Source organism: Myotis yumanensis, unplaced genomic scaffold, assembly GCF_028538775.1.
Source record: "Myotis yumanensis isolate MYYU_CA2020_CCGP unplaced genomic scaffold, mMyoYum1.0.hap1 SCAF_1, whole genome shotgun sequence".
Lineage (NCBI taxonomy): Eukaryota > Metazoa > Chordata > Mammalia > Chiroptera > Vespertilionidae > Myotis > Myotis yumanensis.
In genome coordinates, this window is record NW_027223752.1 from 217218062 (window position 1) to 217232675 (window position 14614).

The 14614-nt window shown below is 48.7% G+C and overlaps 1 protein-coding gene across 3 annotated transcripts in view; it reads right to left on the reverse strand.

Annotated features, from left to right (window-relative positions):
• The window catches only part of TBC1D1 (TBC1 domain family member 1), a 207937-nt gene that overhangs the window by 35185 nt on the left and 158138 nt on the right, over window positions 1-14614 (reverse strand). For all 3 annotated transcript variants that reach the window (XM_070398004.1, XM_070398012.1, XM_070398020.1), the window contains one exon: window positions 1396-1581. In XM_070398004.1, the coding sequence (XP_070254105.1) occupies window positions 1396-1581 (186 nt within the window). The remainder of the gene's footprint in view (window positions 1-1395; window positions 1582-14614) is intronic.

The window sequence follows — 14614 nt, forward strand, 5'->3', positions numbered from 1 at the left end:
AAGATGGACAACCAGAGAGGAAGTTCAATGAAATGTAGAGCAGTCCCCCCTTATCCACAGGGGATGGTGCCAAGACCTCCAGGGGATGCCTGAAGCCACAGAGAGTACTGGACACCATAGACACTATGTTTTTCCTGTACATACTCTCCTTCTCACTGAAAGGAAGCACTTTTGGGCTTCTCTTGGGCACATCCGAATTGCCAGGATCACCACTTGTGTGCTTTGGGGCCATCATTAGGTAAAGTAAGGGTGACCTGAACACAAGCACTGCGACACCGTGACGGTGGCTCTGATGACTAAAACCGCTACTGAATGGCTAACGGCAAGTAGTGTAGACAGCGAGGAAACTTTGGACAAAGGGATGATGGATGTCCAGGCAGGATGGAGTGGGACAAAGCTCAAGGTTTCATCACACTACTCAGAACAGCACACAATTTAAAACTTATGAATTGTTTATTTCTGGAATTTTCCATTTAATATTTTCAGACCACAGGTAACTGAAAACCACAGCTAAAGGGAGACCGCTGGACTCTAATTCCAAAATCTCCTTAGGAGTGACGGCACGGCTGACTCCTGCCTGGGCTCCCTCTGAGGGTATGTCCAGAATCCCTGATCACATTCCTCATTAGTTTATGGCCAGGCCGCTCTCTACACTCCAAGTCCCTTTCCATTATACCATCCAGGGAACATAAACTCAGCTCTTAGCTACTCTGAAAATAATACTTATTGCTTCAAGTGACAGCATAGAAACAGGAAATGAACAAAACCTAAGCTTTCAAAGTTCACGGCTTATTTTGATCCTGACATGCCCCTGGGCAGGTTGCTTGGCTTCTCTGGGCTTTAGTTTCCTTTCTTCTTCCGAGTAATACCCCGGAGCCGTCCTCAGGATGAGTGAGCCTGGCTACATAAACACCCTGATATCATACAGGTAGAGCTCGGCTAATGTTGACATTTCAGGTTACCTGCAGTTCGCTAAACATGCACACAGAGTGAGGTTATGAAGTTAGTGATTATGTGGGATTAGTTCACATATAACATTGAGGCACAGACTCTGGCTGAGGGCAACACAGGGAGAGAGAGAAGAGAACAAAACAAAACCCACTTTTAGGAGGTTAAAGCTTACATTTGCAGGTTGTCTCTCAGAAGTTCTAGGCACTATGCTAAAAACGACCATATAGGGATAACTAATATAGTTAGTGAGATCATTAGATCTCCAAAATGTGGTGTTCAGATATTTACATGTATGTAATTGTACAGTTGTATATAAAGTGTTGCACGTGAGAGTGTCTTGCTTCCTTTTAAAGGCAGCACGCTTACATCTGATGTGATTTCACTTTCAAGCCGAGGTAAGTTCTGATCACCAGGCCTGCTGAGTATAAAGAATGGCAAACCAACCTTGGAGCTTCTGGTTTTCCTTCTCCATCCTGAGGAGGAGGATCTGCTGTAGAATGGCCTTGCGCCACAGCTCGCGAAGCTCACGCGATGTCCTTCTCTTCTCCTCCGGGACAGGGCCGAAGGGCCCATCCTCACAAACGGGCTCTAACGGAGACCGCGGCGGAAGCTCTCCCAGCTCGGAATAATCTGGAGGGAAAAGGACATTTCAGAATGGTCATTTTTCAATAACAATTTATATTCAAACATGTTGCCAAATCGGAAAATTCTCCTCACCACGTGATATTACCCAAACTGATGATTCATGTCTTAATATGCACTGTAATAAACTATGTTTGAACTACAGACATCTAACAACATGTAAATAGTAAGCAAAAGTTGTAGAAGCCGAGGAAATGTTCAAAGACACCTACTTATTTAAGGTGCAATACACCTCCTTCTGAGTTAATGAGTACATTAGTAGTAGTAAGAGCAAACATTCACCTGGTGCTCACTATGTATGAATAATAATTTACTTAACACCCAACCACCCCAAGACATGGGTAGTAGAACTATTCTGTCTTAAAGAAAGCAACCTGATACACAGGGAATTTAAGTCACTTTCCCAATGTCACACAGCTAGGAAGTAGTAGAGCCAGGACTGGAACCCAGTCTTGCTTTCATATGCATGTTCAACCACTCTGTTATAGGTATTTAGAAAGGTATTTGGAAAGAAGATTAAAACATATTTAATAGCAAATAATGACAGTGACCATTAACGGATCCTCTATCAAGTGCTGGGCATGGTACCAGGTGTGTTATGTACTCATTCAATCCTTCAATTCCAGAAGGCAGGCATTAGCATCAAGAGGAAACCAAGGCTCAGAGAAGCCAGGGGACTTGCCTGGGGCCATTCAGTGAATACACAGGGGCATTGGAGGCCCAAGCTATGTCTGCCCAACTCGGAAGCCCATGCTTTCCGCTGGGTACCCACCATTCCAATGTATCCTATGGTGCCAATTTTTAAATTTCCACTTATTAGCTGAAATCTCTTTACAGTTCATGAATCTGTACCTTTCTCAACTGCAGACTCTATGTTGCTGGTACACAATGTTACCACTCACAAATACTGACAACACACACGGAGAGCATCCCCTGCCCGCTATGCAACTAGCTCTGAACCGCAGCACAAGTTCCTCTCCGAGTGGCTCCATCTGACACAACTCATCCTTGGGAACTTCTGTCTAAACTGAACCTAAACACCATCATGGTGTGAACACATGCCATGAAGGCCCTGAGCCTCACAGCCACCCATAACGCAATGTACGATCTCTCCAGTGCAAGCTCCGACGCAATTCCACATGAGCGATTCATTTCCAGAACAGTCGTCGGCATCGACCGCTTGTTACCCTTATCTGAATTTGTGTTTATTTTCCTGCTATGAAATCAAACATGACTACAAAATGTTTAATTTCCTACAATAACTTGTCCATGTTAACACCTCTTAAAATGATTGGATTAAAAAAATTATGATGGGGGGGATACTGTATGAGGCATAGGACTGTCTAACCACTATGCTGTACATCTGACACTAATACAAAATAATATTGCGTGTAAACTGTAATTGGAAAATAAAATTAAACAAAAAAAATCAAGTAAAAAATTATGATAAGCATTAAGAAATCTTAATGATCGCTGTAGCATTTAAATGATTATCATCACATATCTATATATGCTTATTTCATTACTAGAGGCCCGGTGCACAAAAATTTGTGCACTCGGGGGGGGGCGGGGTCCCCCAGCCCAGCCTGTGCCCTCTCGCAGTCTGGGACCCCTCGGGAGATAACGACCTGCTGGCTTAGGCCTGCTCCCGGGTGGCAGAGGGCAGGCCCAGTCCCTAAGTGCAGCCCCTGGTCAGGCTCAGAGCAGGGCCGATTGAGGGGTTGGGGCACCGCCCCCTGTCACACACAGAGCAGGGCGGATCAGGGGGTTGGGGTGCTGCACCCTGTCACACTCAGGGCAGGGCCAATGGGGAGGTTATGGCTCTACCCTGTCACACACAGAGCAGGGCCTGTGGGGGGGTGGGGGTTGGGGCGCCGCACCCTGTCACACACAGAGCAGGGCCGATCAGGGGGTTGGGGAGCTCCCCCCTGTCACGCACAGAGCAGGGCCCATCAGGGGGTTGAGGAGCTCCCCCCTGTCATGCACAGAGCAGGGCAGATCAGGGGGTTGGGGTGCTGCACCCTGTCACACTCAGGGCAGGGCCAATGGGGAGGTTATGGCTCTACCCTGTCACACACAGAGCAGGGCCTGTGGGGGGGTGGGGGTTGGGGCGCCGCATCCTGTCACACACAGAGCAGGGCCGATCAGGGGGTTGGTGCGCTGCACCCTGTCAAACACAGAGCTGCAGGGCAACCAGGGGGTTGGGGAGCTCCCCGCTATCAGGCACAGAGCAGGGCTGACCAGGGGGTTGGGCGCCTTCCCCTGTCACGAACAGAGCAGGGCATATAGGGAGGTTGTGGCCCCACCCCCTGTCACACACAGAGCTGCAGGGCGATCAGGGGGTTTGGGCGCTGCCCCCTATCACGCTGATCCCGGTGCAGGGAGCCTCGCTGCTCTGCTGATCCCTGTGCCAGGAGGCATATTAACCTTTTACTATATAGGATAGAGGCCTGGTGCATGGGTGGGGACTGGCTGGTTTGCCCTGAAGGGTGTCCTGGATCAGGGTGGGGGTCCCCACTGGGGTGCCTGGACAGTCTGGGTGAGAGGCTGAGGGCTGTTTTCCGGAAGCAGGTGACTAAAGCTCCCAACCGCTCCTTGTTTTCTTGTTTTTTTTTTTTTTTTTTTTTTTTTTTTTTTTTATTCTAGGCCAGCTTTAGCTCTGGCTCTAGCTCTGAGGCTTCCACTGCTATAATCGAAACAATGTAGAACTCTAGCTCTGAGATCCCGGCTGGCTGAGAGCTTTTTTCTGGGGTTTTGTTTAGCTTCTGTATTTGCAACATAGTTTCTTAGAGTTGTAGCTCAGAGGCCGGCAAGTCAGGCGGGGAACGTTGCAGTCTGCAGTCACTGGAGCAAGCAAGCCTCATGCTCGCTTCCAGCTGCCTGGCTGCTGGCCGCCATCTTGGCTGACAGTTAATTTGCATAAGGATATGCTGATTAGCCAATGGGAAGTGTAGCGGTCCTATGCTAATTACCATGTTTCTCTTTTATTAGTGTAGATGATCCTATTAAACAAATGAGTAAATTAAAATTCTACTTTGTTTAGAGGTAAGAAATTATACACAGTTCATGTACACTACAGGAGGATGCTAACATGTTAATGGCCAACATAAACGCAGGAATCAGAACTGTCCGTATAGTATAGCATGTGATATGGCAGTACAGGTTAGTGACTAATAGGTCAGGTTCTGGAGCCAGGCTGCCTGGGTTTTAATCAAGAATCTGCCTTTACTGATTCTGTGACCTTTAGCAAATTGCTTAACTTCTTTGTGCCTCAGTTTCCCAATCTGTCAAGTGGGAATAAACAGCACCTCCCTCGTTGTGGTGTTAGAGGAACCAAGTTAATACACTTATTATAAACCACCTAAAACAGGATACGACACACAGTAAGAATATAGTAAACCTATTAGTGGTTTAGTCAGACAACTGGAAGCTCTAAGAAGACTCCACAAAGCCACCTTGTCAGGGAGGATTTGTCCCGCACCAAGCACGGGGCCTGGCACCCAGCAGGTACTTTATAAATAACTGATGAATAAAGGAAGAGACAAGCAGGTGCTGGGTTTGGGCATGCTTGTCATTCTTCTTTGTATTTCCTGTATTTTCTGAATGCACGACAATAAACAATTTTTATAATCAGAAAATTAAAGAAAAATAATGCTAAACTGTTATGATTTAAGTCAAAGACTGAAAAATACAAAAGCCCTGGAAGACAAATCAATCCACAAACACCAGGATGCACAGGAGCACTAGTCATTGTGGAATATGATCAACTCTAATCCCTTTTTCAGAAGGAATCAGAGTCGTGTTCTTGTTTCATCCCACTCTGCTGCCCGAAGTCTTCCATTTGAACGCTTTCCTTTTTTCCTCCATTCCCATCTTGCTGCTGAAACTCTGCTGGACACTCAATTATGATTCCAGTTCTGCTTTACCTCATGTTGGAAGCATTTACACTCCCACTGGTTCACAAAAGAGTCTCATTTCCAAACAGTGTGACTCCCAGCTGATGACACAGGCACCAGGGCAGCAATTAGAGTAGCAGGTCAGCGCACTTTCACGTGTGTGCGTGTGTGTGTGTGTGTGTGTGTGTGTGTGTGTGTGTGAGGCACCGGGGCAGCGGTTAGAGTAGCAGGTCAGCGCACTTTCACAGGTGTGTGTGTGTGTGTGTGTGTGTGTGTGTGTTTGTGTGTGTGTCATGCGCATCCGACAGTCAACAAAATAGTAGGTGAAGTTAACCTGACAATTCTTTGCCATTCTTTTTGTTTTTTTTGAGTTAGACATTTTTTTCTTAATTTTATTTTCCAATTACAGTTAACATTCAATATTATTTTGTATTGGTTTCAGGTGTACAGCCTAGTGGTTAGACAATCACATACTTTACAAAGTGCTCCCCCTGATATTTCCAGCTCCCGCCTGGCACCATGCATAGTCATTACTATGTATTTCCTATGCTGTACTTGACATCCCCGTGACTAGTTTGTAATGAGTAGCCTGTGCTTTTTAATCCCTTCACCTTTTTCACTCAGTCCTTCAACCCCCCGCTCCTCCGGCAACCATCAGTCTGTTCTCTGTATCTATGAGTCTGTTTCAATTTTGTTTGTTTATTTTATTCACAAATAAGTGAAATCATATGGCATTCTATCCCATTCTTAAACCCTACTAATAAGACAAGGGCTCATCTCACCGAGTCTCCTTCCTCAACACTTATCTTCTCTGTCTACCGCAGCCTTTCTCCTGGGTGTCTTGAAAATTCCTGCTACATTCCTCTCAAATGGAGTGTAATGGACAGAGCAGGTGTAACTCAGGCCAGCTCATGGAGCTCGTCTAGGAGTTTAGGCTGTTTGATCCACGTATTTCTGCCAACTGGGTCGCTGACAGGGACCACAGGCTATAGAACAGTGATGGCGAACCTTTTGAGCTCGGCGTGTCAGCATTTTGAAAAACCCTAACTTAACTCTGGTGCCGTGTCACATATAGAAATTTTTTGATATTTGCAACCATAGTAAAACAAAGACTTATATTTTTGATATTTATTGTATATATTTAAATGCCATTTAACAAAGAAAAATCAACCAAAAAAATGAGTTTGCGTGTCACCTCTGACACGGGTGTCATAGGTTCGCCATCGCTGCTATAGAAGCTTATGAAGCTCCAGCTTTTGCTCTTTTCTTGTTCAGAGAAATCTGATCTGCCGAGGGTACAAGCATTGTTTGGTGATGACGACTGTGGGGTTTGAGGCATAAACTGCCTCCCTAATGCTCTCTGCTCTTGCCTTCTTTGACTTATTGTCAGTCACAACTCAGTTCGCTGAGCTTTTACCATGTGATGAGTCCTTGACACAAATAAGTTTGTCTGATTCTCACACCACCTCATGAGAAAGGCGATGATAGCCCCATTTTACAGCCAAACCACCCAGGGGCCATGGGGTTTGTGTTAACTTGGCCAAGGTCATATCACTAGTCAGAGACAGAATCGCAGTCACAGTGTAATTTCGTCCACAGTAAACGATGCGTGTCCAGTGCTTCTCTGTCTTCTGGGAGCACAGCATCCTGGGGGCATCTTGCTAAAACCCTGACTCTGATTCAGGGGGTCTGAGGGGAACCTGAACATCTGGATTGCCATCAAGCTCCCAGGGGCGGCCACACTGCGATTCTCCAAACACTCTGAACGGTGAGGTTCACACTACATTTTCACGGTCCATGCTCTCGTGTGACCCTATGTACTTACTAGCATGTCAGCTCTTCATTTTCTCTCACTGTTTCCACTAGGACACAGACCAAAAGCTGCTACTGTCAGCTGCTTGGCCATGTGTGAACGGAAGCCTTCACACATGGCCAGAGCTTGTCCTGACCTTGATCAGGGTACCAAGGCCAACTGCAGGACACAAAGGATTGCAACTGCTCATGCTAACTTCACCTCTGAATTACTCAATAACAGTGAGTCCACAGAAAAGATCGGCAAGTAAACCTCACCGCTGACAGCAGGGTTTCTCAGCCTCAGCACTCCTTGTATTCTGGGAGGGGCCATCCCATGGGGGGATGTTCCGGGCACTGTAGGATGGTTAGCAGCATCCTGGGCACTGCCCACTAGATGCCAGTAGTACCCGCCCACCCCAGTAGTGACAACGAAAATGCCGACACTGCTAGATGCCCTCTGGGGAGAAGGAGGGGCAAGATCACCCCAACGGGAATCTGATTCTGAACTTTAAAAACCTGTCACTTATTGTCGCCTAAAACCTGGGGAGAGGTACGAACGTACCTGCTTTGTCCACATTTACTTTATGTGGTAACAATTACTAAAGTTACAATTTCTAATGAACAAGAATTTTTAAAAGTATATTCTCTTTTGTTCATATTAAGAGTAGCCTAGTTACAGAATAGCTCAGTGACTTACAAGAGGGGGACAGTTACATATCTGTTTGTTCTAAATCTGACCAGCTAATTCACTCCGAGAGGGCTGTTTCCTTATCGGTGCAGAAAGATCAGGTCTGGGACAGGCGACAGCTCTGCTGCCGGCCTCTCTCACGTGTCTGCACCCGTGTGCATGCGTTTGGGGTGCAGCTTTGTGAAGTGTGTACTCACGCACACAGGGGCAACTGCTGGTGAGCCGTCATCTGAGAACCTTGTTCTGATAGGAAACAGCATTACCGACGTGGACAATCTCAGCCACTGCCACCAGCATTCACAGACTCCTTTCATGCCCCCGGATGGGAGGTGCTAGGTGGTCTGGAGAGGCTGCGCCGATGTTCCCACCATTCTCCGGAACAACACTGGGGGCCTGGCTTCTTTCCTCGGCTGCCATTCTCGCTGGGAGACTGGCGCCCAGAGAGAGGCTGCTGGGAAGAGCATGCTGAGTGCTGCGGAGGCTGCGCTGGCCCACTGGGCCGGTCCCTCTTTCTGCAAACAGGTACCCTGTCTAGGCTCCGATCCCTCGGTGCAACCTGTGAGGAATGACATTCACCTCCAGCTGCCCCAACCGTGGAGACCACAGGCGCTGACAGACATATTTATAAAGTCTGCAAAGCCACAAAACCAAGGCCTACACTAACATTAGCCTGGGGTTAGGTTTTACTATTCTGCCACCTCCTGCAATGACAAGATGCAGAACTACGGAGACTTTCAGAAACAGCAGCCCCCGGTGGGTTCTCAGAGCTTTAAAACCAGCCATTCTTCAGGGGCCTGAGAGACCACTGCCTCCAGTGAAATCCCTGCTGGGACATTCTCCTCGGAGTCATAAAAACGGTCCATGCAGGTGTGTCAATATTTCAGATGTCAAGTCGTTCTCCGAGTCTGTGCTGCATCCTCTCTCGCCCTGAACACAAACGCGAGGGGAGGAGTGTGACCTTGCGTTGTCGGTATGAATGTGGTCAGTGCTGTGACCAGCAAGAGAGAATGGAACATGCATACGGGCTCCTTCCCTATATTTTCATGAGACAGCGATACTCAGGTTTTTTGGTTGTTTTATTTTGTTTGTTTTTAATATGTTTTTATTGGTTTCAGAGATGGAGGGAGAGGGAGGGGGAGAGGGAGAGAAAGATAGAAACATCAATGATGAGAGAGAATCATTGATCGGCTGCCTCCTGCATGCCCCACACTGGGGATCAAGCCCACAACCCAGGCATGTGCCCTTGACTGGAACCGAACCCAGGACCCCTCGGTCCCTAGGCCGATGCTCTACCCACTGAGCCAAACCGGCTAGTGCAATACCGAGTTTTACCCGCAGTTACAGACATGACATGAAGTTGCTCTCAGAGACATGAGAGTGAATCACAGGCCGAGTGCCCTGGAAGACAATGAAGAGACAGACGCTCACTCTCCAATACTCTGGCTTTTTCTGCTACCCCACAGTGGAGCATTTTATAACTCTCTCCGGGTCCCTCTTGAAAACCCTGATCTCCCGTGCCAAAAGAAGAGAAAATGTTTAAAGTTCGTTATTCCATAACCTCTGTTTTAACAACATGAATGGGTTTTTGGAAACGTGAGTTGAAACTGAGCATTGAATCTCTGGAGGAAAGCTAACAGCGACGGGACTAACATCTGCAGCATCTGCTGTTCCCCACAGCTGAAGGAAATTTCTTAAAAAAACAAAGTAATGCGAACGTTAGATTTAAGAAAGGAGCAGGCAGGCCTCTCTGGATGCCGCCACGCTGTTTACAAAGCACGAACAACTCACTGTGCCTCCACTCCAGCAGAGCCGAGACCCGGCAGCAGAGACGTCTGTTCTCCGCCGTATCCCATGCCTGGGAGTCAGCGGTGCACAGGGAAGAGCAACCAACAAAGGGATCCATTAACCCAAGGTGGCTCTGAGGTCATGGCACAACCCTACCAGGACTTCTTTAAATGGTTTATGGAAAATCATCAAAGAACTTCGTTATTTTCCTACAGTTATATTGTCCTGTATGATGGCCCAGCTATCGGAAAACAGCATTTTTAAAAAATAATATTCATTTGGTAAAAAAGAAATATTTTAAAGTTTTTGCCACCTGCTGCTAGAAGTGCAAATATGAATATGACACAGTCCCTGAGAATGTCAACAGGGTGATGTTCATTGCAGCATTGTTTATAATAGCCAAGATATGGAAACAGCCTAACTACCCATTGATGGATAACTGGGTAAAGATGCCACACATACATACAACGGATTGCTACTCAGCCATAAAAAGGTGAGATACTGCCATTTATGACAATGTGGATGATCCTGAGAGTATTATTTAAGTGAAATAAGTCAGATGGAAAAGGACCAAAATCATACAATTTTATTCATATGTGGGATATAAAACAGAAAGCAACAAATGAACAAACAACACAAACAAAATCATAGACACAGGCAACAGTATGGTGGTCATTAGAGTGGAAAGGCATGGGGCGTGAAGTGGGTAAAGGGGGTCAAATATATGGGAATGGAAGGAAACGAGACTTTGGCTGGTAAGCACTCAATAGAGTACACAGATGTCAAATTATAATCTTGTATACCTGAAATGTATATGCTATTATTAACCAATGTTACCCCAATACATCTATAATAATAAAAGTGTAATATGCAAATTGACCGAACGGCTGAACAGCAGAACTACCATCCAGACGACCACGCTATGACACGCACTGGTGCCAGGCCAGCCAAGGCAGGTGCGATGCGATTGGTCAGGGGCCAACCATTGCCCCACGATCGCCCCCCAGAGGGAGGCCCAGGCCACCGGCCAGTGGGGTGATCAATCAGGGGGCTCTGTGATTGCCCCAAAGAGGGAGGCCCAGGCCACCCTCTGCAGGGCGAACTGGGGAACCAGGGGTGTGCGGCGGCAGACGTGGGCAGTGCCGGGCCAAGGTGGGTGCAGGTGGGGGGCAAAGGGGGGCGGGGCCACGAAGCAGCCGGGGTCTACCTACACGAATTTCGTGCATCGGGCCTCTAGTTTAATAATAATTTAAAATTTTCAACAGGGTGATTGAGAGAAGTACATGACTGCAAGTGTTCTAGAAATTCGGCAGAGAAAATGAATCACCTGCTTATCAGGTTGAGAGCACAGGCTCTGGAGTCAGATGTCTGGGATCAAATCCCAGCTCCACCACTGATCCAGGTACTTAACCTCAGACAGGTGGTCTGACCGCTTTCCACCTGTTTTCTCATCTGCAAAATTTAGGTTAACAGTGCCTACCTCTCAGGATCACTGTGGGCACAAACTTAATGTTTACGTAACTACATGGAAAAATCCAAGCCTGATACCTAGATGCATCCCATAACATGTCGACTACTGTCCTTCTCATTACCAGCATCAGCATCAGGGTTTTGGAAGCGGAGGTGTGTCCCTGAAGGACGAGAAAAGTTCAGACGGGGGAAATGACGGGGCCATTGTGGGTACATGGAGCGGCATAAACAAGGGTACAGGTGACTCCCAATGAACCACTCCGTGACGCATTTTGGCTAATGACCAGAAGACCAGACGGTGTGCATGTGGAAACAGCAGGCGAAAGTGGCTGAGCCTCGATTGCAGAAGAGCGCGCCTAACCCTGTCCAAGATGGATGAATGGGAGATGAGGTTCTGTGATGGGGAGGCCAACACACACATTTTAAAAAACAGAAGCGGCCAGGATATGCAGAAACTGGAAAGAGAAGCAAGAGCCCTGCAGATCTTTATCCCTGCGCCCTCCCCAATCAGTCATTCCAGCGAGTTTCCCAGGCTCCATGAAGACGACTTGGAGTCAGGAAGGCCGGACTCAGCTCAAAGGGGCAATGGAAAGGCAGCAAGGTGGTGGGGAGTCCAGGGAAGAGAACGGAACTGGAGAAAGGAGGGGGGGGGGGGGCCAGCAGGTGCTCTGGGAGCTCTGGCCGGCCGGTCAGAACAGGGCTGTGAGAGCACAGGCCAGGCACCAAGAGCTTTGCTGTCCCCAGTGGAGGGGAGACAGTGACTCTGAGAGTCGCGCCTACATAATCTTGAAAAGAACCAAGAAAATGCTGTAGACTAATGCATGTTTATTCAATGCACGGGTAAAATTAGCCTTTGCAATAAATGGCAGTTGTGTTTGCATCTGCAAGGGGAATGATACTGAACTTTCTGAGAAGGCTGAATGCCAGAGCTCTTGTTTCTTGTTTAAAAACAACAAAACTATAAAGAGGAACAAATATTCGGCCTCAGTTGGAGTATAAGATGCTGATCTTTGCCGTAGTGTGCTCGCTCCGGGCACACCGCTTACATAACACCGAATTTTAAACTGGTCCTTGCAGCTTTATGGGAAACCTTGGGGGGCAGGGAGGGGAAGCACCGCACAGAGGCCCTGGCTCCATGCCAGCAGGACGTGTGTGCGGGTGTGTCCGGGACTCCCCTCCAGCTCACCTCCTGCCTTCTGCACTGTGTGTGTGGGGGGGGCGGGGGGGGGGGGGAGAGGATGAATGGTCAGCATTTGAAGGAACACAGAAACTTAGGGCTGAAAGGGGCACTGGAAGATGGCTGAGCTCCACCCCACCTCCCTTCCCAGATATAAACCCTGAGACTCAAAGAGGAACAAAGTCCCATTTTTGACCCTTACTACGCTCGAGGCAGCATGCTATACAAGCACCCACGGACTTCGTCTTCACAGCCGCCCGATGAGCGAGGACTGTTTTGATCCCTCAGTGGTCAGGCCTGAAACCAGGGCTAACTAGTTGGTGGAGCCAGGACTGGAACTCAGAGGCCAGGCTGGCTCCTGCCAGGGCCTCGGGGTGATGGGAAGGAACCAGAGGGAAAGGAGGAGGCACCTAATCGCACCAGCACTGCCACTTACTAACCAGGAAGTAAGCAAGCGCTTGGCCTCATCAGTAACAGCGCCCACCGCCCACGGCCTGGTTGCAGGGATTAAATGAAAAACCCTTGAGAGCATTAAGACAGTGCTGAGTTTCTATTACCACCATTAACTTATGCTAACCCTGCCATAGTTTTCCGTTGGGTAGACATCTAACAAGTGGACTCAGGCTGGGATAAAAAAGAAAACTGGGGGAGACAGACACTTATTCTATGAATAAAATCACATGCTGTCCCAGGGGTTCCCTCCAACAATAGGAGGCCCCTGGTCACCGCCTTAGTGTGTCTGGGACCTGCGGTCACCAGGGGCGTGGAGGCACCGGAGAGGGCTGGCCGCTCCCACAATGGCTGCAATGCCCTTTTGGCCTTTCTCTGTCTGGCTGACTCCCTTCCTCCTCCTTCAAAGCTCAGGCCCAAGGTCACGCCCTCTGGGAAGGCTCCTCCGGCCTCCCTGCCCTGCCAGGCCCTGCAGCCTCTCCTTTATGCTCCCCCGGCCCCAGGCAACCTCAGCCCAGCTCCATGGTTCTGAGAATGGCATCCGAGGGCTGACAATCACTCCCCTGAGCACAGATAATACACACAGAGGCGCCCAGAGAAGCAGCCGGAGCATCTTGGAAAAGACAAGTAGAAGGGAGAGAAGGAAGAGGCTGGAAACACATGCACAGAAGCAGAAAGAAACAAGCAAGGCCCTCGTGTGATTCCAGGCACAAGGGACTGGGGCGCAGCTCTTGTCGACAGATTCAGTCTTAATTATGCAGAACTTACAACTTTACATATATCTCTATGTAAATATCTGATATACCTACATATACATACATATACATATAAAGCTTGATAAAAAACACAATATAGCACCCCTCTGATCCATCATTCATTTAATTCATCCCATGAACAGTGACGAAATGAAACCAGAAATGAAACCAACTTTGCCCCCAAGGAGACAGCCGAGTAGGCCACCGACAGGCCAGTGTGAGAAATGGTAGAGCCGCCCGAGCCCGCGGGGGAGGAGGAGTACAGAGGCCGCGTGGAGGACCTACCTCTGGAAGTGCTAAGCCCCACCTGACCCTCTCGTGGGGTGGGGGAGGGGCAGTGGGGAGGAAATGGCCCAGCACCAAGTCCCGAAGGGTGACCAGGACGTAGACGGCCAGAGAGAGAGAGAAGGTCCCTCCTTTCGAAGTGCAGGAATGAAAACAGAACATCATGACGGATTCAGAAATTCCAAGATGTTCCTAGGAGCCTGGGAAAGCGTGTGTGCTGGGGGGGTGGGGGGGAGGGGAGGGGCGCAGATGGTGAGAAATGAGTCAGGTCCAACCATAAAGGGGCCCCTGCGCCTAGCGAGGCCGCTGCCCTGACACAGCTCCAGAGACGAGGAGGCAGGATGACTAGCCATTAAGTCCTGCTTCTGAGAGCCAGGGAGCCTAACCGTGCGGGGACCTACCCACACTCAGGCCTCTGATCTCATCCGTGTGGATTTTTTAAAAGGTGTCAGGCCATCCAACGGTCGTCATTTACACTATTGACTCTCCATGACGACAGCGAGCCCACCCTGCTTGGACCTCACTGAGGGTGCAGAGGACAAGCTGTCTCCCTGACACCCTCCCATGACGGCACCCGGGTCGCCATGAACAGAACCCAGGCCGCGAGTTCAGGCTCCGGGAGCAGCTCCCTGAGTGTGGTCTCAGACCAGCGCCCTCTGCATCACCTGGCTGCTTTTCAGAACCACAGATTCTTGGCCCCACCTTAGACCTTCTGCACCAC